The sequence below is a fragment of the Pseudophryne corroboree genome, chromosome 8, assembly GCF_028390025.1.
Source record: "Pseudophryne corroboree isolate aPseCor3 chromosome 8, aPseCor3.hap2, whole genome shotgun sequence".
NCBI lineage: Eukaryota > Metazoa > Chordata > Amphibia > Anura > Myobatrachidae > Pseudophryne > Pseudophryne corroboree.
The window spans coordinates 46,544,114-46,567,217 of record NC_086451.1 but is presented as its reverse complement, the minus strand read 5'-3'; the positions used below and the strand labels follow the sequence as shown (position 1 = coordinate 46,567,217).

The window sequence follows — 23,104 nt, the reverse complement described above, 5'->3', positions numbered from 1 at the left end:
AGGATTCCGCTCCCCCTGATCCACTCTGGTATCCAGCGGTGCTGGATAGGAGTTACGGATCAGTGGATCTTTGGTTGTCCTTTTCCCTGGCGGCTAGTCCGCACATACTTTTTGGTTTAGTTAGTTAGCTTGTAACCCCTGGCCTGGTTGCTTAGTCAGAGGGCCCCTTGTTATCACCCTGTCTCGGATTTCCCTTTGTCTCCCATTAAGACCTGAGGGGGCATCGGGGTTGGGCAGACATAATCCGCCCTTCGAACGCGGCTGCCATGGGCTCAAGCAACCATAGTCTCGCAGGGGATTTCTGATAACACGGGCGAGACAACGGAGTTAGGGCGCCAGGGGTTACTAGGCTCTCCTGCTCCCACAACCAGTATATCTTTCCAGTACTCAGACCTCTGCCATAAGATCTCCTCTGGTCTGGAGTACGGGAATCATAACAGGCGGTCCGAAAAACGGAAGTCATGGAGACGTCGGGGATCGCGAAGGACGGCTCTTATCGGAAGAGCTGTCCTTCACAATGCTAAGAGCATATGTAAGCTCCAGGATCCAGGATCTCTTGCATGTTTTTTTTGAGGGAGGGTGTTGTGGCACGCTTAGGACTTTGGTAGAGCTGTATATGCCCCCAGGAGACGTTGTTATTTGCCCCCAGAGCGGACAGCCAGGCCAACACAGCAGGGACCATGACACGGCATAGGTGGTTAGTGCGAGGAGCATGGCGGCACAATTGCATCATTGTGACCTCGCTCCCACTAGAGATAGCCAAGACTACCATCATTGTAAAGCAGGGGGTGGGGAGGTTCTAGGATGACATGCCATTGACCGCCTGGACTGCCACTTCACTCGGAAAGTGGGCACCCTGGATGCAGGGAGATCCAAGAGAGTTGAATACTATTCTGGCCAGCCAAGCTTGCCATATTTAGGAGTCTTCCGCACGTTTTGGGACGTAGGTAAGTCTGGTGTATGAACGTATGTACATATCAGTTTCTGTCCCATCAAGCCAAAAGGAGCTTATTTTCTGCACACATTACAGATAACACTCACATCTCAGTGCCCTACATATAACCTTAGCAAATGATGTATGACTGGGAACAATATTCTATTTCCCTATCAGTTCTACCGTGACATCTGTACTTATCAGGAGTGCTTGTCTGACGTCTGTCTACTCGTCCCGGGATAACAACACCTGCGGAATGTTCTGTTATCCATCACTAATCATAATTGTGTGCAACACTATACTACAGAAAGCCGGTGGGATGTCCTGCAATCCACTGGTGGGCAGGACTTACGAGAGCCTCTGGCTGGCAGGACATGCTGGGACTTGCAGTTTCACAGTCCCCGGAAAGCCATATGCTTCCTACACTTCATGGGTTCTGCATATCTAGATTAATGCCTTGTTTAAAAGGTGGCAGTGGTTATAAGGGATGCTTTTGCTCCGATCTATCTCTTTATTTTTGCCACTATGGCCCTCATTCCGAGTTGTTCGCTCGCTGCTAATTTTAGCAGAATTACTAATAGGCTAAAATCCGGCAGTTCTGCGCATGCGTATGCACAGCAGGGCGCACGCGCTAAGCAATTTTACACAAAACTATGCTATTTTACTCACGGGCGAACAAAGCTTTTCAATCGCTCTGCTGATCGTAGTGTGATTGACAGGAAGAGGGTGTTTTTGGGCGGAAACTGGACGTTTTCAGGGAGTGTGCTAAAAAACGCAGGCGTGCTAGGTAAAAACGCAGGAGTGTCTGGAGAAATGGGGGAGTGGCTGGCCAAATGCAGGGCGTGTTTGTGACTTCAAACCAGGAACTAAACGGACTGAGGTGATCGCAATCTAGGAGTAGGTCTGGAGCTACTTAGAAACTGCAAGGAAATTGCTTTCGTTAGCAATTCTGCTAATGGGGGTAATTCCAAGTTGATCGCAGCAGGATATTTTGTAGCAGTTGGGCAAAACCATGTGCACTGCAGGGGAGGCAGATATAACATGTGCAGAGAGAGTTAGATTTGGGTGGGTTATTTTATTTCTGTGCAGGGTAAATACTGGCTGCTTTATTTTTACACTTACACTTGCAGATTGAACTCACCACACCCAAATCTAACTCTCTCTGCACATGTTATATCTGCCCCCCTCCCCTGCAGTGCACATGGTTTTGCCCAACTGCTAAAAAATTTCCTGCTGCGATCAACTTGGAATTACCCCCAATAATAGCAGAATTGCTAATCTTTCGTTAGAAATTGCTAATCTTTCGTTAGCAATTCTGCTATGCTAAGATACACTCCCAGAGGGCGGCGGCTTTGTGTTTGCATTTCTGCTAAAAGTAGCTAGCGAGCGAACAACTCGGAATGAGGGCCTATGTCACTATATAACGCATATATAGGTGTACAGTATGTTACATTTCCCGGTATGGGGCAGGTCACATGATCATGTGTAAGAAAAGGGAAAACCACACTTCATAGTCCTGTTTACTGAATTAACTCCTGTTTTCCAATGTCTCGCCCGTGCAAGGAAACTGCGCAACTACTCCCTTTAGAAGGCCACGTTTTTTTGCACCCCATCACCCGCCACTGTCTTGCTGTTATAATCTATGCAAAATGCATACTTTTGTGGAAATAAAGGTGCGTAACGTCACACACTAGTATTTGCACTGTTTGTAAAAATAATTTTAATCCTTGTAAATAATCTTGACTGTTTAACATGATATGCTGGAACTTGTAGTCCTACAATGGCTGGAGCCACAGATGACTTACCTTTAGCTGTGGTGCTGTCACCACGCACTACAGTTTACTTGCTGACACTTCCCTGTATGTTTTCTATCTCTGTATACAAGCTTGTGTCTCAGGCATTGGCTAGGTAATCCAATAACTTAATCATAGTCAAAATGAATTGAGTTACAAACAGAGTAATGATTGGAAAGTTTTCTCAGACTTTGCAGCTGTGAAATCTCCTGTTTTCTTTGTTAGCAGATTCCTGGCAGCGTTTTGGGCTGTGGTTATAGGGCTGAAATGAACAATGTAGGGTATGAAGCTTTCACTAATGGGGGCAGTGACTCCTATAATGCAGACCTCCCAGTCAGTGATATCTCCCGCTGGGGCCAAACCCTATCACGTCTCTGGGATCAAACCCAATCACGTCTCTTAAACTGTGCAGGGATGCCCATAGATTATATTTCCTAATCAATATTCTCTTAAACCTTCTAAACACATTACAGAGTAATTTGCCTTTGTTACTTCCCCCTTTATCAGATAGACACATTACATATGGCAGAGATCTATGCCAAGTACTGTTACTATACATTTTAGTGTGTGAGCAGTTTAGGGTCTAGAAAATACAAGTATTTGTCTAGTTATTGCCATAATACCCGTCCACTATTAGTGTACTGTGTTGGATAATCAGAGAATATGTTCTGCGTCATATTATTGCATACTATTCTTGTTCTGCACTTTAGATGTTGCAGAACTACAAGTCCCAGCATGCCTTGCCAGACAACAGCAATAGCTGCAGAGGCGCATTTTGCCTAACCCTGCTTTAGACTTACTTTAAGCTATGTACATACTACTCTCTGCTACTTAGATGAGGTGGTGGTTGCTGACAGCTGTATAATAATAACTCCCCAACACTGTAGATTATAAGGGGGAAGCGGTTAAAACACCGCTAGTTGGGATCCAGACTAGGAGGGAAATGCTGCCGCCAGAATATACCGACACCACAGCCTATTCTCCCTCTGTGGGTGTCCACGACACCCATAGAGGGAGAATATAACCTGAGGCGAGATCAGCGAGCCACCGTGCCCGCAGCGTGGTGAGGCTTTCTAGCGCTTGCCCCGCTGCCGGCATTACGGCGGACGGAATCTCGCTGTCGGGATCATGACAGCCGGGATCCCGTCCGCCGGCATTTCATACTGATCCCCCCTTTTAAGGATATGATTTTTGGAAAGAAACTTAAAAAGTCTAAAAGTTGGAAGAGAATAATAATAAGAAGAAGAAGAAGAAGAAGAACTTAGGAACAGTGTCTGAAGGGTCTCCATAAACACTACATCCAACAAAGGAAAAAGAACATTCCCACATATGCACAGTGACTTAGCAAACCCTAACCTTGTGGATGAGTCCCTGAAGCCCATCAGAATTGCTGACTTCATAAACTGCATGGCACTACGACCTCCCTAACCTGATCCATCTCACAGAATCATTGTACAACATCTGCTTTCCCAACAGAAAGCTCCGCACATGTCCAGCCTCACTGGAATCCTGCGGCTTCTCTGCTAGCGGTTACTAGAATCCAGACTGGCTGGTCCTGACCGAGCGCTGCAGCTGTCCCATTCATACACTTCAGAAGCTTCTGCAACTATCTCTGCAGCCCATTCAGTAAAACTGGCAATTATGCTAACACAAGAGAATGTACTGCTCAAAACTCTGCTGTATTCCAGTGGGGAAAACTACATTCATTATGGCTACTAAAACCTCTTCCCTGCTCCCCAAAAAGGTTTCTCATAAATTGCCACCTACTACTTGTTTTCTATCAGCTCTGAGACAATACAACTGAAATAGGAAATATTGCAGAATTGTCTTTGCCACCTCGTAGAGAATGAGAATGCAGAGACTGGACCTTAAACAATAGTACCCAGAACATATTGTTAAAATCAATAAAAGATCGGTATTGGCCACCCAAGGACCACACAGCGTAACCTGGTCTATCAAGGTCTATCACACACAAAGCACACGCATTAACACACATAAACCTACAGAGAATACGTTTCCACGTTACCTTTTCTTAAGCGTCAAATAAAGGTCTCTTTTCAGCCGAAACACTTCAAATGTATTTTTTTAAGTTCCAAGGAGACGGTTCCTTCCAGGAGAGTTTATTGTTTCTCAGCCTCTTTCGCCTGGTCTTCCAATTCTTCTGAGTAAGGAGGCACCCACACTGCTTCCCCCTCTTAGTCTGACTGACTGGACTAGGAAAGTTTCCTGCAGAGTTTTGTGTGTGAGGTTTAAGGATGTAATTTCCTTGCAGACAGCAGAGCCCTCAAAGCTGAGATTGCCTTTACCTCCTCCTCCCAGCTCACAATATAATGCATGTAAACCACTTTGGGTTCCAGTGACATGTGGCTTTTATCACCGCACCTGCCAACAAAATAACCCTCATCTGCTTCTCTGCGTCCTTCCGAATGTTTCTCTGAGATGAATAATATCCTGAGGACTTTTATAGTCCACAATATAAAACTGAATGTTGCGATTTGCTTTGATTACGGTGAGCGACAGGCTGTTTTCATATCCCGCTCCGGAGCTACGTCATAATGAGCTTTGTTTGTGCTTTTGGAATTTGTTTTGAGGATGGAGACATGATATTAAACGCACGTGAAACCTTTTGGGCATCTTACTCTGGGCCTGACCTCCTCTTGTTGGACTATTCCAATAAACACACTTCCATCCTTACTGGGACTCTCTCAGGTCCATGATATGCATATTTTTGGGCAGTTATAACTTATTATGTGGGAGATGTATCAGACAACGGAGAGAGATAAAGGGGTCTATTCATGAAGCAGTGAAAAGTGTGGAGAAGTGAGCCAGTGGAGAAGTTGCCCATGGCAACCAATCAGCATTGAAGTTACATTTATAATTTGCATATTATACAATTGTACGGAGCAGCTGATTGGTTGCCATGGGCCACTTCTCCTCTCTTTTCACTGCTTCATGAATAGACCCCAAAGTACAAACCAAACAGCTCCTAGCTGCCATGTTACATACTGCATTTTCAAAATGACTATGGCTGCTTGGTTGGTACTTTTTCTCTCTCCAAAGTTTAATACATATCTCCCGATTTCTGTTACAAGTACTGCCCGTAACAAACGTCTCCGGAGATATTGTAAGTATAACATTAAATGCGGGAGATCATCCAAAACATTCTAAAGAGGACAGGAGAAGTTGCCCATAGCAACCAATTAGGTTGTAGTTATCATGTATCTAATACATGATTGGTTGCTATGGGAAACCACTTCACCTGTCCACTTTTGGAGGTTTGAGACATATCCCCCATTGTCTGACACCTGCTACTCAGGGACGTGTACATATTGATCATCTGGAGAACATCTGTGAACATGCAAGCCTACCAGGAGTGAATGTCTGGCCTGCCCGAATATAGGTGAGCAGGAACATTAGGAGGTAGATTTACTGAAGCTTCTAAAAATGAAAAGTGGAGGAGTTGCCCATAACAACCAATCAGATTCTAGTTATCATTTCTCTATTGCATCCTAGAGAATGATAGAGTCTGATTGGCTACCATGGGCAACACCACCATCAGTTAATAAATATATTCTCAGTATAGTCTTCTAGCCTGCTATTCTTCCACCCCTTTAACTGATACTTGACGACCTTTTAGCTGACCCCTCCGGGAGGAGGCAGCCAGGTCGACATTGCGGAGGGTGTGGCGTTGTGGGTGGGTATGGAGGGGTGTGAAGACGTGATCATAGCATCATAGCCCCGTCCCGCTACACAATGCTAATATTACCAGCATTGTGAAGCGGTTAGTGGAGTCATGATGACTTTATTCCGCGAGAATTGCGTCATCGGGAGCTGGGTGACTGCGGTCATGATCTGTGATGGACAGCCGCCTAGTGCAATCAGAGTGGTGCTGGAAGGGTTCCCAGCCACTTCCTGTTTCCTCTGAGGGAGTCATGAAGATGACAGCAGCACACAGTGGGTGGAACTCAATTGTTTGAAAAGTCAGTTGGGTGTCTGTTTTTTTCCTATCTAATAGACAGGAAAAAAAACAGACACCCAACCGACTTTTCAAACACTTGAATTCCCCCCAGTGAGTGTAATGCTGGGTACACACTGGCCGATATATCGCTGGCCCATTGGCCAGTGTGTACCAACGATATGTCTGTGAATGCCGTCAATCACAGACACATTGCGTTGGCCCTGCAGCACACACATCGTTGTGTGTGTGTACGGGCAGTCAGCCGATCGCTCGCACACATGCTGCAGCAGCCAGCAGTGATTGACGACTAAACTGGGCAGGTCATGCGCCCGACGTCAGTCACGACGGATCGGGCAGTTTGTATGCACAACACACTGCCCGATCTGGCTATAGATATATCTGCAGATCCATTGATTTGCAGATAAATCTATCAGTGTGTACCCAGCATTACGGTGCCCATACACTTGTGAGATAATCAGATAATCGGTGCTAACTTTCGATTTCGACCGCATCTGTGAGAGAAATGGAAGGATTGTATGCACATTTTAGGTACCTTTCGACATGATGCGCGGGCACGCCGGTCGAAACTCACGTCTCAAGATAGTATGTGCTACTCTTAATATTTATGGAATCGCAGTGCGATCGCATGTGTTTTTAAAAACACGTGCTATATATCGCACTTGCGACGTGCGATGGGCACCCACCGGGAGCAGACGGAGGCCACTCCCACTCGGCTGTGACATGCCCATCACGTGATTACCATGCGATCTATCGCATGATCGCATGGTAATCACTTTGGCAGTTCAGGTGCGATTTCATCACCATTAGAAAGGCAGCAGCATGTGGGCGGGTGGCTGCAGCCTCTGAGAGACTTGCCCTCTTTTCCGGGTGATCGGGAATGCCACCCGAGTTTTGGGAGCCTCCCGGCCGTTCTAGGAGGGTAGGCAAGTATGCTTTAACTTGTCTCCAACTGTCCCGGGACAGTAATTTCTTATGGGACTGTCAAGCTGTTCCACCCACGGGCCGCAGTGTCCCCCAGTGTGTGTGTGTGTGTGTGTGTTGGGGGGGGGTTGTGGGGAGCACACACTGCATAGCATCTCGAGAGTGCCGGGCACGCCGCCAAAGTTACAAGAACGGGGGGGGTAGGGGGAGTTGTGAGGTTCTGTCCCCTTTCACTGAGGCCCCGTCCCCCTTTTGGTGCACGCAGGGTCCAGGTGTGCTGTTATGAAAACTTGTCCATAGAGAAAACATTATTTAAATCAAAGCAACAAATTTATTTCTTAACAATTATATTAGCCCACACGTATTCTGTTCAGACCCTGCCTTGATGGAGTTTACAATCTATGGGGCTTATTCAGAGTTGTTAGCAAACCAAAAAAGCAATTGGGCAAAACAATGTTGCACTGCAGGGTGGACATATGTAACATGTGCAGAGAGAGTTAGATTTGGGTGGGGTGTGTTCAAGCTGAAATCTAAATTGCAGTGTTAAAATAAAGCAGCCAGTATTTACCATGCACAGAAACATTATAACCCACCCAAATCTAACTCTCTCTGCACATGTTACATCTTCCCTACCTGCAGTGCACGTGGGGGTTCATTCCGAGTTGATCACTAGCTGAAAATGTTCGCTGCGCTACGATTAAGGTAAAAACCGGCACTTCTGCGCATGCGGTGCACGCGCGACGTACTTTCACAACGGCCAATGTACTTTCACACAAGGTCTAGCGAAGCTTTTCAGTTGCACTGCTGACTGCAGAGTGATTAACATGAAGTGGGTGTTTCTGGGTGTCAACTGACCGTTTTCAGGGAGTGTTCAAAAAAACGTAGGCGTGCCAGGAAAAACGCAGGTGTGGCTGGCCGAACGCAGGGCATGTTTGTGACGTCAAATCCGGAATTGAATGGTCTGAAGAGATCGCAAGCGCTGAGTAGCTCTGAAGCTACTCAGAAACTGCACAATTTTTTTTTGTTGCCGCTCTGTGATCCTTTCGTTCGCATTTCTGCTAAGCTAAGATACACTCCCAGAGGGCAGCGGCTTAGCGTTTGCACGGCTGCTACAAACTGCTAGCGAGCGATCAACTCGGAATGACCCACATGGTTTTGCCCAATTGCTAACTGTTTTGATTTGCAAACAACTCTGAATAATCCCCAATATTCCCTATCATATACACACAGTAGGGTTAATTTATTGGTAGAAGCCAATTAACCTACCAGTACCTTTTGGATTTTGCAAGGAAATCGGAGAATCTGGAGGAAGCCCGCAGAAACATGAGGAGAGCATACAAATTCCACCCAGAATCTATCCAATCACACGCGCACGCAGGGGGGGGGGGTTTCCGAGTACCTAGAAACCCCCCCTGGCCGCCGATCCATCGGCGCTGGCGGACGATTTTTTTTTTTTTTAGAGGGAGAGGCTCCTCTTCGGCTCCTTACACTGTCCGTATGACAGTGAGAAGCTAGCTGCTGGCTGCCTGTAGGTGGAGCTGCAGCGAAGCGAGCAGCTCCTCTCAGGCATTGGCTATACACGGGGCTTGTTTTAAACAGTCAGGTGAGGCCAGGGCGGTGTTCGTGATCAGTACTAAAGGCCGCCGGCCGGAATCCCGGTGGTCGAAATCCCGACGCCGGAATCCCGACCACACAATCCCGACAGGGGTGGCGAGCGGCACGCAGCCCCTTGCGGGCTCGCTTCGCTCGCCACGCTCGGCACACTATTATATTCTCCCTCTATGGGTGTCGTGAACACCCACGGAGGGAGAATATGTCGGGATTGTGGGGGTCGGGATTCCGGCGTCGGTATTTCGACCGCCGGGATTCCGGCTGGCGTCATCTTGACCGCATCCCCGGTGTTCAACACTCACAGTGAAACTGCAGCAGCCAGGTATGTCTCTTACATACTGTACAGTATGTCAGGAGGTAAAGGAGGGGCACTCTAAAATGAATTGCTGCTGTAATTAGTACAGCATGAACCTCACCTGGCCAGCACTGTTTGTGTGACTAACATGTATATAGGTGCAGGGATGAGGGACTGTGTTTCCTGTTAATAGGTGTTTGTATGCTGTGTGCATGTATATTATGTGTGTATGTATGTATGTATGTATGTGTGCTGGTTGCATGTATACTATGTGTTTATGCATGTATGTATGTACTAGGTGCTTCATCGCGCCCTACGGGCGCTCTTCACACCGTCGCAAGGGGCTACGCCCCCTTAACCCTTGCATGCCTTTCTGGGGTTCAATATTTGTATTATATGGAGTATTACCTGCATTCCTTTGTTAGTGGTTAAATATTACACAATGAAAGGGCGTGCGATGGTGAAGGAGGCGCAGCCCCTTGCGACGGCGTGAACAGCACCTGCAGGGCACGATGTACAGAATGTAGCGGGTGCGGGGGGGGGGGACTGCGGATGGGGGAGGGTGTCTGTAGATGCTGCGGGTGGAGGGGGGGCGGAAGCGGGGCGGCCCGGATGGGGAAGGGTCGGGAGGTGCTGTGGGTGGGGGAGGGGCAGAGGAGTGGGGGCCGCAGATGGGGGAGGGGTCCGGAGGCACTGCAGGTGGGGGAGGGGCAGGGGTGCCACGGGTGGGAGAGGGGCAGGTGTGGGGATGTTGCGGATGGGTGAAGGTTTCCGGAGGTGCTGTGGGATGGGAAGGTGCGGGGGTGCCGGGGGTGGGGTAGGGGTCCGCAGGTGCCGTGGGTAGGGGAGAGGCAGGTACGGGTGGTGCAGCGGATGGGGAAGGAGATCCGGAGGTGCTGCAGGTGGTGGAGGGGCAAATGCGGGGGTGCCATGGGTGGGGGAGGGGTGGGTGAGGGGGGGACCGCGGATGGAGGAGGGTGTCTGCAGATGCTGCGGGTGGAGGGGGGCAGGTGTGGGGGGAGACATATATGGGGGGTGGATGGTGGATGGGGTCTGGAGGTGCTGTGGGTGGTGAAGGGGCGGAGGAGTGGGAGCCGCGGGTGGTGTAGGGGGTCTGGAGGCTCAGCGTGTGAGGGAGGGGTGGAGTGCCGCATGTGGTGGAGGGGAAGGTGCGGAGGTGTGGTGCATTGGGGAGGGGTCTGGAGGCACTGCGGGTGCTGTACCTGCCAAAAAGGTAGTTGGAGGGTATGCAGTAACAGGGCCAGGACAGGGGTGACAGAGTCAGAACAGGGGTGACGGGGCCAGGACAGGGGTGACGGGGCCAGAACAGGGGTGACGGGGCCAGAACAGGGGTGACGGGGCAAGCACAGGGGTGACAGGGCAAGCACAGGGGTGACAGGGCCAGGATAGGGGTAACAGGGCCAGCATAAGGGTGACAGGGCCAGGATAAGGGTGAAAGGGCCAGGATAAGGGTGACAGGGCAAGGCCAGGGGTGACAGGGACATGACAGAGCACAGGGCACGGGAGAGATTGGTATTAGGGACAGAACAGTGGTGACAGACAGATGTGTCTTACCGGAGTCACTGCTGCTGGCTGCTGCTGTTCCACTCCAACCTGTTGGGATCGGCTGCTGGTGGAGACTTGGCATGGCTGACTCTCTCAGGCTGGAGTCCTGCTTCCTCTGCCCGTCCGCATCCCTCCCCCCCTCCTCAGTCACACACCGCAGACCTCGCGCAGCTGCCGGGCAATGTGGTAAGGGGAGACTGGGAGTGACTGGTAAGCTCCCAGGAGATGCTGCGGCTGGAGGGAGGAGGGGGTCATAGCATGCACGCGGCGTGGACCTCGCGGCAGCTGGGTACTGTGGTAAGGGGAGACTGGGAGTGACTGGTTAGCTCCCAGGAGATGCTGCGGCTGGAGGGAGGAGGGGGTCATAGCATGCACGCGGCGTGGACCTCGCGGCAGCTGGGCACTGTGGTAAGGGGAGACTGGGAGTGACTGGTTAGCCCCCAGGAGACGCTGCGGCTGGAGGGAGGAGGGGGTCGGAGCCTGCAAGCAGCTCGGACTTCTGCAGCGCTACCCGCCGGCTAAATTGTGTGAAAGAGCTGGGCGCACCTCACTGCGGGTGGCAGCGCTGCAGCTAGCGGTGGGGTTGCCGGGGCTGGAGATAACAGAGGCAGTACGGAACCTGCACAGCGGCAGGTGCCCCACAAAACTGCAGCTAAGAAGCGTGGAGTGTGCCAGAAAGTGACGCTCCTCAGCGCCAGAGAGACCCTGCTGAGTGTGCTGATGTGGGGGGTCAAGCACACAGTGAGCCGGTGCCCGTCTGTCTGTACGGCATACCCCCTCACACACCTCCATACCTCCCAACTGTCCCGATTTTCGCGGGACAGTCCCATTTTTTGGGGTCTGTCCCGCTGTCCCACCCGCGGGTCGCAGTGTCCCGCGGTGGGGGTGGGGGGGGCAGTTGAAAAGCTCCTGTACCCGCTGTTCTGCTTAGCAGAGCAGCGGTGAATAGTGGAGACAGAGGGAGAGGGGGCATCAAGGGGTACGGATTAAGGGGGGGGGGTTCCAGCAGCAGAGCCGAATTAAGGGGGGGGGGGGCAGGGGGTACGTACCGTTGGACCCACAGTTTTAGGGAGCCCCCCGGCTCGAGTAGCTCTGTCCCAGCTCAGAAGCTCCCCCGTCCTGCCAGCAACAGCAGCAGCATTGTGCTACAGTCAGCACACGCTGCTACGTATTGGCAGGTCTGTGGTGTTGCAGGGAGGCAGCAGTCTCCCTGCTTTCTTCTGCCTGTGCGGTTGTGTAGGGGGGAGCGACCACTTCCTCTGTATTTAGCCCTAGCTGAGGGGCCAAAATTCCATTTAAAAAACAACAGGAATTTGCATAAGGGGGTGTGGCCTCGCGGGGCGCGATTAGTCCACGCCCCCAACCCACAGCAGGCTCAGCAATGAGATAGGGCTCCCCTGTCTCAAGTGCCCTGGGCCCCCTGGACTCATAATCAGCCCCTGGGGGCATGCCAGCAGCTCACAGAGTGCTGGGCATGCCCCCTCACTGACGAAAACGGGGACCCTCCCGTGAAGCCACGCCCCCTTTTCGCCGAGTGTGTCCCCCTCCTTCTGCCTGAAGAAAGCTCCCGAAGAAAGCTGGGAGGTATGCACCCCTGCCTGTGCCATGCCCATACTATCTGCTTCTGAATCTGCTCCTAGTCTCCTATAGATTTGGCCAGATCTGTGACTCATTTGACTAACTCCGCCCAGTGTTGTGACTCCGCCCAGCGTTAGCAAATGAGTCACAAAGTCACAGATCTGGGCTATTATATAGGAGATATATATATATGTGTGTGTGTATATATATATATATATATATATATATGTTATATACACATACACACACACGAACACATGTACGGAACCCCCCCCATGAAAATCCTGCGTTTGCCAATGGCTGCAATTTTATGAGGTGCCAATGCTAACCCCTTTGCCACCGTGCCATATGTTTATGAATAATTTTGACTCATGAATGCATTTGTTCAGTATCGATTTTTGCCCTATGTTTGTGTAAATGAGAAATTGCTAAATTATTAACAGTCTTTTCTCTTACGTCCTAGAGGATACTGGGAATCCATTTAGTACCATGGGGTATAGACGGGTCCACTAGGAGCCTTGGGCCACTTTATGAATGAAAGTGTGTGCTGGCTCCTCCCTCTATGCCCCTCCTAGTAGACTAAATTTAGAAAATATGCCCGGAGGAGCCGATCACGTTGCTGGAAGCTCTTTAAGAGTTTTCAGCATTTATTTTATCCATTTGTTATTTTCAGGCAGGACTGGAAGGCACCAGCCTGCCTGCTTCGTGGGGACTTTGGGAGGGGGGTGATTTGGGACGGCCCAGCCTCTTCAAGGGTTAATGGTCCCGTTCCCCGCTGACAGGACACTAGCTGCTGAGGGAACTATTTGCACGCCCCACCACGGCAAGCGTACATTCCCGCAGCACGCCGCCACCCCTGACACAGACAGAAGACAGAAGAGTGGTGAGTACTAAGCCGGTGTCCCGGTTAGCGGGTCGCCGGCCATTATGGCGGCATGAGCGTACAGAGACGCATGGCTTCTCTAGGGGTGGCGGAGTCTCCAGACTCAGCACACAGTGCAGACGCACCGCTTCTGAGGTAGCGAACTGAGTCTAAGTACACTACGGGTGTACACAGTACCCAGACTGGCATTACAGACTTAAAAGGCGACTGATTCCATTTTAAGCACTAAAAATTACCTCAGACAGTATAAAAAAGTGGGAAGACTGTGCGCCATTGACGGGGCGTGGCTTCACTATGAGCGGATCCAGCAGCTCACCAGCGCCATTTTCCCTCTGCAGTGGACACAGATGCTAACTGACAGGGACGCACAGCTCCTCCAGAGAGACTCCAGGTTACCTCAGCAGTACCAGGGGGTCATAGCAGGGGGGGAGCGCTTATTAGTGTACTAAGTCCCCAATCTGGGTACTTAGTTTGCGACCCGGCTAAGCTTGGCATTAGCAGTAAGGGCGCTGTGTGCTGGCTCCAGGCTATCCCTGTGTCTCTCTTGATGGGCTCTTTGTGGGTTAATTGTGCATTTAACCTTTTCCTGTGTGTGTGTGCTGTCACTGTCACAGTATGTCAGACAAAGAGTGTGTTTCATGTAAGGCACAGTGTTCCTCTGCTCCAGGGAGTTCACTACAGTGTACTCAGTGCAGTGTGCCCTCCCAGGTATAGTGGGGCAGAGCCAACTTGGCTGGATTCCATTAGAGGAATGATTTCCAATATCTCTTCTAAATTGTCCCGCAATGAGAAAGAGATGCAATACTTATGACAATCGATGACTGAGTTTATGAACAGAGACTCAGTACCCAAACCAGCATCTCAGTCCCCTGCCGTTTGCCCGCAAAAACGTCCTTTGGCTCATATCCTGCAGTCTGACTCCGATGATGACGGGTCAGACATAGATGAGGGGGAGGTGGGCTCAGAGGTGGGGGAGGCTACTCTGTCACAGGGTATAGAGGCTCTCATAGAAGCTATCAGAGACATTCTGCATATCCCTGATAAGGTGACAGAGGAGACTGAGGAATCTTTTTTTAATATAAAAAAAGAAATCCTCAGCCACTTTTCCTGTGTCAAAGGAACTTAAATACCCTGTTTGAAGAACCGTGGGTTAACCCTGATAGGAAATTTCAAATCCCTAAAAGGTTGATATCATCTTTTCCTTTTCCTCCTGAGGATAGGAAAAAATGGGAAAATCCACCGATAGTGGATGCATCAGTATCTAGGCTGTCACGGAAAATTGTATTGCCTGTCCCGGGTGCAGCTTCCCTGAAAGACACGGCTGAATGTAGAGTTGAGAATACACTCAAATCTTTGTATACAGCTGCTGGGGTGGCCCAGAGACTCACTATAGCATGTGGGTTGACTGATCGGGAAACCTAATTGAGGGGTTAGGTACCTTGCCTCAGGGGGAGATTATTTTACTCCTGCAACGTATACAGGACTCTACAAATTTTATGGTAGAAGCCATAAAATAAATAGGCTTGCTTAATGCACGCACCACTGCTATGGCAGTGTCAGCACGCAGAGGCTTATGGCTACGCCAGTGGACTGCTGCTGCGGACTCCAAGAAAGGCGTGGAAGGCCTACCCTTCACAGGAGAGGCCTTATTTGTAGATGAACTAGACAAATAGATCTCAAAAGCTACTGCGGGTAAGTCTATGTATCTTCCTTCCGCAGCTTCCCCAGCCAGGTAGGCCTACTCAGTCAGGACCTAATCTACAGTCCTTTCGGACTGCAAAGTTTAAGGGCAAAGCCAGAGGTTCTTCTACAGCCACCAGAGGCGCTAGAGGTAAACCACGCAAACCAGCAACTGCCAGTTCACAGGAGCAGAGCTCAAGTTCTGCGTCCTCAAAGCCTTCAGCCTGACGGTGGGCCATGATGCCTGGAGGACTGGCAGGTGGGAGCACGACTAAAATTTTTCAGTCACATCTGGACAACATCATGCCAGGATCCCTGGGTCATAGATCTTATTTCCCAGGGCTACAGACTGGAGTTTCAGGAGCTCCCACCTCACAGAGTCTTCAAATCAAGCTTACCAGTTTCACAGGAAGCAACTGTAACCTTACAGGACGCCATTCAAAAACTGGTACAGACTCATGTCATTGATCCAGTTCCACCTCATCTGCAAAACAAGGGATATTATTCCAACTTGTTTGTAGTACCAAAGCCGGACGGTTCGGTAAGACCAATTTTGAACCTCAAGTCGTTGAACCCGTACTTACGAGTGTTCAAATTCAAGATGGAGTCTCTGAGAACGGTGACCTCAGGTCTGGAGAAGGGGGAATTCCTAGTGTCTCTGGATATCAAGGATACGTACCTTCATATTCCGATCTAGCTGCCTCATCAGGCTTATCTACGGTTTGCAATGCAGGACTGCCACTACCAGTTCCAGGCCCTGACATTTGGTCTCTCCGCAGCACCGAGTGTTCACCAAGGTGATGGCAGAGATGATGTTTCTACTCCGCAAACATGGAGTGAACATAATTCCGTACCTGGATGATCTTCTGATAAAGTCATCGTCCAGGAAGCGGTTGTTGGACAGCATTGGCCACTCAACCAAACTACTCCTGGATCACGGGTGGATTCTGAACTTACCAAAATCTCACCTGGAACCGATGCAGAGGCTCTCCTTCCTGGTAATGATACTGGACACAGAGTCTCAGAGAGTGTTCCTTCCTGTGGAGAAGGCTATATAAATCCAGTCGATGGTTCGGACTGTCCTGAAGCCAACCCGGATCTCGGTGCACCTGAAAACGGGGGGAAACGGTGGCCTCTTACGAGGTGCTTCAGTACGAAAGGTTTCATGCGAGGCCCTTCCAGCTGGATCTGTTGGACAAATGGTCTGGGTCGCATCTTCACATGCACCAGAGGATCTGTCTGTCGCCAAGAGCCAGAATCTCCCTTCTGTGGTGGCTACAGACTTCTCACCTCGTCGAGGGTCGGAGGTTCGGGATTCAGAATTGGATTCTGCTAACCACAGACGCAAGCCTCAGAGGCTGGGGAGCAGTCACCTAGGGGGTGCAGTTTCAAGGAAGATGGTCAAGTCGGGAAGTTGTCCTTCCAATAAACATCTTGGAACTCAGGGCAATCTACAACGCCCTTCTGCAGGCCTCATCTCTACTTTGGAATCAAGCCATTCAGGTACACTCGGACAATGTATTGGCGGTAACGTACATAAACCAGGGTCAGAGGTGACAATAATCCTCCTCTGGACGGAAAAACATGCCATGGCGTTGTCGGCGTTCTTCATTCCGGGAGTAGACAACTGGGAAGCAGACTTGCACCTGGGGGAGTGGGGCCTCCAACCGGAGGTGTTTGGGTGGTTGACACGTCTGTGGGGATATCCACATATCGACTTGATGGCCTCTCGACTCAACAAGAAGCTCAAGCGGTATTATTCCAGGTTGAGAGATCCACAAGCAGTGGCGGTAGACGCTCTGACAACTCCGTGGGTCTACCAGCTGGTGTACGTGTTTTCTCCACTTTCTGATCCCAAGAATTCTAAAAAGAATAAAAAGGGAAAAGGTTCAAGCAATCCTCATTGCTCCGGACTAGCCTCGAGGGGCCTGGAACGCGGATCTTCTTGAGATGCTGTTAGAAGATTTGTGGCCTCTACCACTTCGCGAGGATCTTCTGCAACATAGATTGTAAGCTTGCGAGCAGGGCCTTCCTACCTCTATGACTGTTTGTTATCACCCAGTTTGTTATTGTTATTTCAAATTGTAAAGCGCAACGGAATTTTCTGCGCTATATAAGAAACTGTTAATAAATAATAAATAAACAGGGCCCGTTCGTCTATCAAGACTTACCACGGCTACGTTTAATGGCATGGAAGTTGAACAGCTGATTCTAGCCAGGAGAGGGATGTCAGGAATCGACTCACCAAGCCGACATCCGTCCGCCGCTGCGGACTCCGTCCTGGCTCCCTGCGGTCACCTGTCATCTGTGTCTCTGCCATGGGACGCCATCACGGGCCTGGGAACACTCCTGTGACAGCGGGCGTGTAGCGCGCCGCGTTCCCGCTAGGCCGCGGCATGGGCACCGCCATGACAGTCTACAAACAGCCAGCATACAGCGGCCAATCCGGTGCTTGGCCGCACCCACTTTCCCTCACTCACCCAATCCCTGTGCACCAAGGGGTATATAAGAGACTGCAGGATCAGTCTGCAGGCATCCTGGACTTTGTGTCACTCCTGCGACCCATGTGTAAGGATCTGTTCCGTTACCCCTGTGTTCCTGGCTCTCTGGCTAAAGACCTGTACTCCTGGTTATCTGCACAAGCTCCGTGGAACTTCAAGGCCCAGCAATACCTGCAAACAGGCTTCACACTCATCACCACCTTGTGTGCTTCAGCCTGCAGTTGAGACTGACTCCAGGTGTGTCTCATTCCAAACACCTGTGATACAGCTTGCTGCTGCCAGTGCTTCAATACCTGCACTGTGAAGTCAGACTCCTGCCTCTGCTACCAGGTTTGCCATTTAACACCTTGCTGCCTAAAGTTTCCTGTTTTATATCTGCACTGGTTTCCAAACCAGAACCACTTTACAAGCACCCGTTCTTCTGTTTATTACATTTCCGGTTATTATTTCTACAGTCATCTGCCATCCAGTTGCCATAGACTTTTCAGCTATTACGCTGTGTGATTGACATTTTACATCTGTGATTATTATTTCTGCTGCCATTTCTGTTATTATCATCTGCAAATAAATATCATTGCGCTGATGCGCTGAAACAACATCCAGCCTCCTCGTTTCCTCCCTTATACCTCCACTGACCCACTAGCGCCCCCTCTGGGGACACAGACAAGTCCAGACCTGACAGTAAGTCCAGGATCGATGGACTCAGATGGTGGACGGAGTGTGGGGTCAGAGGCCTTGCAAAACCTGGTCTCCCGTCTGGATGGTCAAGAGGCTGCGCAGCAGCAGATGTTTCAATTTCTGCAAGGGATGTCCTCCCGGATAGATACACTACAGCAATCCCTGCCTAGTGTCTTCACTCCTGTTGTTCCTGTTACTCCAGCACCTGCCAGTGCCGTGAGTTCCTCTATGCCGACTGCATCAGCTCCAGTGTCACGTCTGCACCTGCCCGTGCCGAGCAAGTATGATGGCAGTCCAAAGTTATGTCGCGGGTTTCTCAACCAATGTGAAATCCAGTTTGAGTTGTTGCCACATAATTTCCCCACGCCAAGATCCAAGGTTGCCTACATCATCTCCTTACTTTCTGGATCTGCTCTGAATTGGGTGTCTCCTCTGTGGGAACGTGCTGACCCTTTGATTAACAACTACACAGACTTCGTGTCAACTTTCAGACGGATCTTTGACGAGCCTGGTCGTGCAACATCAGCTTCCGCTGACCTGATTCAACTCTGCCAAGGTACCCGTAGTATGGGACAATATGTTATTCTGTTCCAGACGTTGGCCGCTGAGGTTCAGTGGAATAATCAGGCCCTGGTAGCAGCCTTCTGGCATGGACTTTCTGACCGGATCAAGGATGAACTGGCGACCCGCGACCTTCCTGTTCAATTATCTGACCTGATCTCCTTGTGCATTAAGTTGGACTCTCGCATCCGCGAACGCAATAATGAACGCGCTCGGAGTGAGCCACGCAGATCAAGGATAATACCTTCTGTACAGTTTCAGTCTCCCTCTTCTGACGAGCCTATGCAGATAAATAGGTCCCGCCTAACTCCTGAAGAGCGGGCAAGAAGAATACGTGAGAGACTCTGTCTGTACTGTGCGGCTGCGGGCCACCAGATTAACTCCTGCACAGTGCGTTCGGGAAACGCCAGATCCTGACTTGCAAAGGAGGAGTCAAGTTGGGATCTTTTTGTCAAGCTCCTTCTAATCCAGTCCTTATCCTTCCAGTGACGTTAGAGACTTCAGTTGGGCTCCAGTCCGCATCAGCATTGGTGGACTGTGGAGCTGCAGGAAATTTCATCACCCAAGCTGCGGTAAATAAATTCTGCTTATCTACTTGTGAACTTTCCTGTCCAGTTTATATTACCGCTGTGGATGGAAGCCGAATCTCCAAGGGGAATATTTCCCATCAAACTGCCCCAGTGGTCCTGGGAGTTGGATTCCTACACTCTGAACTGATTAAGTTCTTGGTCATCCCTCAAGCCACCCAGGAGATCGTCTTGGGCATGCCCTGGCTCCAGCTACATAATCCACAGTTTAACTGGTCAACGTTGCAGCTTACCTCTTGGGGTTCACAGTGTCATCAATCTTGTTTAGCCCAAGTGTGTCCCATAAAGTCTACCGAAGTTAAGACACAGTCAAGTCTCCCAGCTGCCTATCAAGATTTCTCAGACGTCTTCTGTGAAAAGGCCGCTGATGTCCTGCCGCCCCATAGGGAATGGGATTGTCCCATCGATCTCCTTCCTGGCAAGAAGCCACCTAGGGGGCGCACCTACCCGTTGTCTGTTCCTGAAACTGAGGCGATGAGCGTTTACATCAGAGAGAATCTTCAGAAGGGATTCATCCGTCCGTCATCATCACCCGCTGGCGCAGGTTTCTTCTTTGTTAAAAAGAAGGATGGAGGACTGCGTCCATGCATTGACTACCGGGGTCTCAATGACATTACCATCAAAAATAGTTATCCATTACCACTCATTACCGAATTATTTGACAGAGTCAAAGGAGCCCGCATCTTCACCAAGTTAGATCTCCGCGGTGCCTACAATCTCATCAGAATCCGGAGTGGTGACGAGTGGAAAACAGCTTTTAACACTCGAGATGGCCATTATGAATACCTAGTAATGCCATTTGGATTGAGTAATGCTCCAGCAGTGTTCCAACACTTTGTGAACGAAATTTTTCGTGATGTCCTGTATAAGTACCTCGTTGTTTACTTGGATGATATCCTCATCTTCTCCCAAGATCTTCCATCTCATCGTCTACAAGTCCGAGAAGTTCTCCGACGTCTTCGTGAGAACCGTCTTTACGGAAAACTATCTAAATGCACCTTTGAAGTACCCTCTATACCCTTCCTGGGTTATATAATTTCCGGATCGGATCTTCAGATGGACCCGACAAAATTGGAAGCTATTGCCAATTGGTCCATTCCAAATTCTCTCAAGTCTATCCAGCGGTTCCTGGGTTTTGCCAACTACTATAGGAAATTTATTCGGGGATTCTCCACTCTCATCGCTCCTATTACCAACCTGACTCGGAAAGGGGCAAACCATTCCAACTGGACAGAAGAAGCCTTAGCAGCCTTCCAGAAGATCAAGCTGGCCTTTATGTCTGCCCCAGTTCTGTCTCAGCCAGATGTTAACAAACCGTTCGAATTGGAGGTGGACGCCTCTACAGTTGGGGTTGGAGCTGTTCTCTCCCAGAAGGGAACCGATGGGAAAGTCCACCCTTGTGGGTTTTATTCTCGCAAATTCCTTCCTGCAGAAGCTAACTACTCCGTTGGAGACCAAGAACTACTGGCGATCAAGCTGGCTCTCGAGGAATGGAGATACCTCCTAGAAGGGGCCAAACATCCGTTTAATATCTACACGGATCATAAAAACCTGCTATACTTAAAGGCAGCTCAGTGCCTTAATCCTCGCCAGTCCAGGTGGGCTATGTTTTTCTCACGTTTTAATTTTAAGCTTCATTTCCGCCCAGGTTCGCAGAATGTTAAAGCTGACGCTCTATCCCGATCCATGGAATCCGAAGAGGAAACGCCTGACTCAGTGCCTCATTCCATCCTGAGTCCAGTGGTATTCGCTGCATCTCAAGTCTCCCCAGCTCCTCCTCCTGGTAAGACTTTTGTTTCCCCAGAGCTCCGTCCCAAGTTGCTATCTTGGGCTCATCAATCCAAGTTCACCGGTCATCCTGGTGTTCTGAAGACCTTCAAGTTTCTCTCTGAGACGTACTGGTGGCCAAAGATGAAGGCTGACATCAAGGATTTCGTGGCATCCTGTCCTAAGTGTGTGCAGCATAAGACTCCTCGTCAGTCTCCAGCAGGTCAGTTACAACCATTGTCTGTTCCTAGTCGTCCCTGGTCACACCTGTCCATGGATTTTATCACCGACCTTCCTCCTTCCCAAGGATATAATACCATCTGGGTTGTAGTGGACAGATTTACCAAGATGGCTCATTTTGTCCCTCTCCAGGGTCTCCCGTCTGCCCCGAAACTTGCCCAAATCTTCCTACGGGAGATTTTCCGCTTACATGGTCTACCCTCTGAAATAATATCTGATCAGGGGGTACAGTTTGTAGCGAGGTTTTGGAGGGCCCTCTGTGCTGCCATGCAGGTCAAACTGAAGTTTTCGTCATCATACCATCCTCAGACGAATGGGCAGACAGAGAGAGTTAATCAAGATCTAGAGACGTTTTTAAGATTATATGTTTCATCTTCCCAGGATGACTGGTTCGATCTGCTCCCATGGGCCGAGTTTGCCCACAACTTCCGATACCATACTGCTACTGAAACAACACCATTCTTTGCAGTATATGGGCAACATCCCCGTGTTCCTGACTTCCAAGAACTCCCTCATATGGATGTTCCTGCTGCCACTACTGCTCTGTCTCAGTTTTCATCAATTTGGAAAAAGATTCATGTATCTCTCAAAAAGGCCTCCAGCCGGTACAAATTCTTTGCTGACCGCAAGAGACGTGCGGTTCCTCACCTGAAACCTGGGGACAAGGTTTGGCTATCAACCCGTAACCTCCGTCTTAGGGTTCCGTCCATGAAGTTTGCACCCCGTTTCATTGGTCCTTTCCCTGTTGAAAGAGTCATCAACCCTGTGGCCTACAAACTGAAGTTACCACCTTCTCTTCGTATACCTAACGCTTTTCATATTTCTCTCCTCAGACCTCTAGTCCTGAACCGTTTTCAGAGTTCTCTTCCAGTTGGCCCCAAAATTCGAACTCAGCGGGGCGTGGAATTCGAGATCGGTAAAATTCTGGACTCCCGTTGCCGGTATGGACGTCTTCAGTACCTGGTCGATTGGTCCGGTTATGGCCCAGAGGAGAGGAGTTGGGTAAACTCATCTGATGTCCATGCTCCAAGGTTGGTCCGTGTTTTCCACAGCACTCATCCTTCCAAGCCACGTGGGTGTTCGGTGTCCACCCTTAAAGGGGGGGGTACTGTCAGGAATCGACTCACCAAGCCGACATCCGTCCGCCGCTGCGGACTCCGTCCTGGCTCCCTGCGGTCACCTGTCATCTGTGTCTCTGCCATGGGACGCCATCACGGGCCTGGGAACACTCCTGTGACAGCGGGCGTGTAGCGCGCCGCGTTCCCGCTAGGCCGCGGCATGGGCACCGCCATGACAGTCTACAAACAGCCAGCATACAGCGGCCAATCCGGTGCTTGGCCGCACCCACTTTCCCTCACTCACCCAATCCCTGTGCACCAAGGGGTATATAAGAGACTGCAGGATCAGTCTGCAGGCATCCTGGACTTTGTGTCACTCCTGCGACCCATGTGTAAGGATCTGTTCCGTTACCCCTGTGTTCCTGGCTCTCTGGCTAAAGACCTGTACTCCTGGTTATCTGCACAAGCTCCG

General features: G+C 50.1%; 1 protein-coding gene across 2 annotated transcripts in view; it reads right to left on the bottom strand.

The window, feature by feature from the left end:
- The window catches only part of BGN (biglycan), a 132,035-nt gene extending 126,790 nt beyond the window's left edge, over nucleotides 1-5,245 (bottom strand). The window contains exon 1 of one of the 2 annotated variants that reach the window (XM_063936319.1): nucleotides 4,754-5,245. Coding sequence is in view for 1 of the 2 variants with exons in the window: in XM_063936317.1 (XP_063792387.1) it covers nucleotides 4,084-4,136 (53 nt within the window). In the remaining variant the exon portion in view is untranslated. Of the gene's footprint in view, nucleotides 1-4,083; nucleotides 4,152-4,753 lie in introns of those variants that run through there. The other variant, XM_063936317.1, reaches the window with a different exon arrangement.
- Between the last annotated feature and the right edge of the window lie 17,859 nt (nucleotides 5,246-23,104).